At 45.4% G+C, this 5,000-nt stretch overlaps 1 protein-coding gene across 9 annotated transcripts in view; it reads right to left on the reverse strand.

The window, feature by feature from the left end:
• LOC109878941 (zinc finger MIZ domain-containing protein 1) overlaps positions 1-5,000 on the reverse strand; it is a 237,877-nt gene that overhangs the window by 49,359 nt on the left and 183,518 nt on the right. For all 9 annotated transcript variants that reach the window (XM_031823739.1, XM_031823736.1, XM_031823742.1 and 6 more), the window contains one exon: positions 3,595-3,708. In XM_031823739.1, coding sequence (XP_031679599.1) covers positions 3,595-3,708 — 114 coding nt within the window. The remainder of the gene's footprint in view (positions 1-3,594; positions 3,709-5,000) is intronic.

The raw sequence follows: 5,000 nt of genomic DNA on the forward strand, positions 1-5,000 counted from the left end.
CATGGCCACTGCGGATGCCAAACACCCTTTGGGACGCTCTTGCCAGGCTGGGCAGGGATGTGTAGTCGTTTTATCATATTTCTATAGCTAGGCCTAAAGGATTTGAGGTAAAATGACCCTATCAAAACAGAAAGCTACTTGAAAGATGTAAAATGCCAGGCCTATTGGGCCAAAATCAATGATGGCCTATTGTACAGATAATAGAACGAAAATGAACAAAACTTTTAAGATATATGATTTTTTGTTCATAAATACTTTGCTACAATGACACACTTAGCTAGCTAGCCACCTCATTTCTGTTAGCATGTGCACGTGTAAGTACACTATCATGCTTTCGGGACACCTGTCTTTTCTGACCCCATAATGATTCTTTAGTTGTGGACACTTCAGAGGGGTTGGGTTAAATGCGGAAGACACATTTCAATTGAAGACATTCAACTGACTAGGTATCCCCCTTTCCTTTGTATCACCACACTCCCTCTCTTGCTCTTGGTCCTCATCTTTGTAAATCACCTTGATTTTTCACCTGTGTGTTTTATCAGTTTCTTTATGAAAATATTTAGCCTACTAGATGACAGTAGCTAAAGCAAGAGTCTATAGCAGCACACAAGTAGACTACAAATGCATGCTGGGCCGGGCATGTCCTGAGGTCGTGAAGTGACTGCTACTGGAGTGAAATTGGAGAGGGTGAGAAGGCTCCAGCCTTTGGGAAACTGTCTCAAAGCTCCACTCCTCGCTCACCTGCTCCGCTCACATACTCTGGAGGGGGTACAGACCCCATACTATTAGAGGACTCAGAGGGGGTACAGACCACATGCTATTAGAGGACTCAGAAGAGGTACAGACTAGAGGTCGACCGATAAATCAGAATGGCCGATTAATTAGGGCCGATTTCAAGTTTTCATAACAATCGGAAATCGGTATTTTTGGGCGCCGATTTAGATTTTTTTTATATACCTTTATTTAACTAGGTAAGTCAGTAAGAAACATTACTGTGCAGCCGTATTCATTGATCTGACCAAGGCTTACGACTCTGTCAATCACCACATCCTCATGGGCAGACTCGACAGCCTTGGTTTCTCAAATGATTGCCTCGCCTGGTTCACCAACTACATCTCTGATAGAGTTCAGTGTGTCAAATCGGAGGGTCTGCTGTCCGGACCTCTGGCAGTCTCTATGGGGGTGCCACAGGGTTCAATTCTTGGACCGACTCTCTTCTCTGTATACATCAATGAGGTCGCTCTTGCTGCTGGTGAGTCTCTGATCCACCTCTACGCAGACGACACCATTCTGTATACTTCTGGCTCTTCTTTGGACACTGTGTGAACAACCCTCCAGGCAAGCTTCAATGCCATACAACTCTCCTTCCGTGGCCTCCAATTGCTCTTAAATACCAGTTCCAGTTCTCTGCTGCCAATGACTGGAACGAACTACAAAAATCTCTGAAACTGGAAACACTTATCTCCCTCACTAGCTTTAAGCACCAACTGTCAGAGCAGCTCACAGATTACTGCACCTGTACATAGCCCACCTATAATTTAGCCCAAACAACTACCTCTTTCCCAACTGTATTTAATACATTTATTTATTTTGCTCCTTTGCACCCCATTATTTTTATTTCTACTTTGCACATTCTTCCATTGCAAAACTACCATTCCAGTGTTTTACTTGCTATATTGTATTTACTTTGCCACCATGGCCTTTTTGCCTTTACCTCCCTTCTCACCTCATTTGCTCACATCGTATATAGACTTGTTTATACTGTATTATTGACTGTATGTTTGTTTTACTCCATGTGTAACTCTGTGTCGTTGTATCTGTCGAACTGCTTTGCTTTATCTTGGCCAGGTCGCAATTGTAAATGAGAACTTGTTCTCAACTTGCCTACCTGGTTAAATAAAGGTGAAATATATATATATTTTTTAAAGTTAAGAACACATTCTTATTTTCAATGACGGCCTGAACGGTGGGTTAACTGTCTCGTTCAGGGGCAGAACGACAGATTTTCACCTTGTCAGCTCAGGGGATCCAATCTTGCAACCTTACAGTTAACTTGTCCAACACAATAACGACCTGCCTCTCTCTCGTTGCAGTCCACAAGGAGACTGCCTGTTACGCGAATGCAGTAAGCCAAGGTAAGTTGCTAGCTAGCATTAAATGTATCTTATAAAAAACAATCAATCATAATCACTAGTTAATTACACATGGTTGATGATATTACTAGATATTATCTAGCGTGTCCTGCATTGCATATAATCTGACTGAGCATACAAGCATAAAAGTATCGAAGTATCTGACTGAGCGGTGGTAGGCAGAAGCAGGCGCGTAAACATTCATTCAAACAGCACTTTCGTGCGTTTACCAGCAGCTCTGTGCGTCAAGCATTGCGCTGTTTATGACTTCAAGCCTATCAACTCCCGAGATGAGGCTGGTGTAACCGAAGTGAAATGGCTAGCTAGTTAGCGCGCGCTAATAGTGTTTCAAACATCACTCGCTCTGAGCCTTGGAGTGGTTGTTCCCCTTGCTCTGCATGGGTAACGCTGCTTCGATGGTGGCTGTTGTCGTTGTGTTGCTGGTTCGAGCCCAGGGAGGAGCGAGGAGAGGGACGGAAGCTATACTGTTACACTGGTAATACTAAAGTGACAATAAGAACATCCAATAGTCAAAGGTTAATGAAATACAAATGGTATAGAGGGAAATAGTCCTATAATTCCTATAATAACTACAACCTAACACTTCTTACCTGGGAATAATGAAGACTCGTGTTAAAAGGAACCACCAGCTTTCATATGTTCTCATGTTCTGAGCAAGGAACTGAAACGTTAGCTTTCTTACATAGCACATATTGCACTTTTACTTTCTTCTCCAACACTTTTGCCTTATTTAAACCAAATTGAACATGTGTTCATTCAGTATTGTTGTAATTGTCATTATTACAAATAAATGTACAAAAATCGTCCGATTAATCGGTATCGGCTTTTTTTGGCCCCCCAATAATCGGTATCGGCGTTGAAAAATCATAATCGGTCGACCTCTAGTACAGACCCCATACTATTAGAGGACTCAGAGGGGGGTACATTCTATATGGTAGTCTTTTTATCGTAACCATTAAGAAGCTTTAATACTGACTTACAGATGAACATTGACACTACACACACTAGGCCTACAGATGCTATCCCTGGAGACAACATTCTGAGAAAAAAATGTCTCTCTCAATTTGTGTGCATGCAGCCATGCGTTTGTGCGTGTGTGTTCTCCCACACCTGCAGCAGATTTGTAGGACTCTGGCCTGCTGCCCAGATCAATAAGAAGAGGCTGTAGAACAGGAGAGGTCGGCCAGGGGTCACTGACTACGATGTGCGTGTGCGCGTACACGCGTGTGTGTGCACAGACAGTGAAGCGTGACTGCAGCTTTAACCTCTGTCACTGGCCCCTGACGGCCGAGCAGCTGCCTAACTTCACCGTTGCTAACAGTAACCGTAACCATGACTGAGGGCTGTGATTGGTTGACACGGCAAATGGAGGGCTGTAATTGGCTCTTAGATGTAATGGAGACCTGTGATTGGCTGAGACGGTCAGCCGGGGTCTTCTTACCGTTAGGCATCCCATGAGGCTTTGTTCGAAAGGTCTCTGGAAGGCTCGGGGGTCTCCGCACCAGTCCAGCAGCTCTGTCGCTGCGGTGTGGAAGTTGGCCGGGTTCTGTAAGTGCTGTCGGAAAAACGAGAGACAAACTGGCTGTTAGAAATATCTCACTAAATATATCTGAAACCATATCATGATGTATTGTCATCATTATGTAGACAGGGGGCTATTTTAGGAGGAGAGATGGATGAAAAGAGGAGGGTCAGGAGAGATGGATAAAGAGAGGAGGGTCAGGAGAGATGGATGAAGAGAGGAGGGTCAGGAGAGATGGATGAAGAGAGGAGGGTCAGGAGAGATGGATGAAGAGAGGAGGGTCAGGAGAGATGGATAAAGAGAGGAGGGTCAGGAGAGATGGATGAAGAGAGGAGGGTCAGGAGAGATGGATGAAGAGAGGAGGGTCAGGAGAGATGGATGAAGAGAGGAGGGTCAGGAGAGATGGATGAAGAGAGGAGGGTCAGGAGAGATGGATAAAGAGAGGAGGGTCAGGAGAGATGGGATAAAGAGAGGAGGGTCAGGAGAGATGGATAAAGAGAGGAGGGTCAGGAGAGATAGATAAAGAGAAGAGGATGAGAATAGGGGAGAGGATTAAGTGTGTGAGTGTGAGGGCGTTACCAGCAGACCTTGATGTATTGTTGAGCAGGGTATAGGTTATATACCCACAATGCAGCAGAGCCTGAGTGGGCATTGCCGGGAAGGAGCGAGGGTCCTTACATGGTCATGCAGACATACAAGGCATAAACCCCTTCTCTTCTCAGCCTATTCTCCTGACCCCTGACCTGCTAAAGGTATAACCCCCTTCTCTTCTCAGCCTATTCTCCTGACCCCTGACCTGCTAAAGGTATAAACCCCTTCTCTTCTCAGCCTATTCTCCTGACCCCTGACCTGCTAAAGGTCTAAAAGAGACCGTCATTGATCATAAGTTACTGACCTATGCTAACAATTTCTAAGGCTTGAGCAGCGGAGCTTTGTGTGTGCAGACATTTACTTTCCCTCTTCCCTCTCATTGAGGTACGAAACAGTTTATTCTGTTCTCTCCCTCTGTCTGAAGACTACTCAGCCTTGAAGAGGACAATGACGGGTATTAAACTAGGCCTCCCCTGCTCTTTCTCCCTCTCCCCCTCTCTCTCCCTCTCCATCCCTACCTCTCCTCTCTTTCTCCCTCTCCCCCTCTCTCTCCCTCTCCATCCCTACCTCTCCCCTCTTTCTCCCTCTCCCCCCCAACTCTGTCTTTCGCCTTCTACTTTTCTCTCTCTTCCCTCTCCTTCTCTCTCCCTCTCTCTCTCTCTCTCTCTCTCCCTCTCCCTCCCTCTCTCCCTCTCTCCCTCTCCACAGCTCAGTAGGTTAATGACTCTGTGGCT

The sequence above is a fragment of the Oncorhynchus kisutch genome, linkage group LG4 (genome assembly GCF_002021735.2).
Source record: "Oncorhynchus kisutch isolate 150728-3 linkage group LG4, Okis_V2, whole genome shotgun sequence".
Taxonomy (NCBI): Eukaryota; Metazoa; Chordata; class Actinopteri; order Salmoniformes; family Salmonidae; genus Oncorhynchus; species Oncorhynchus kisutch.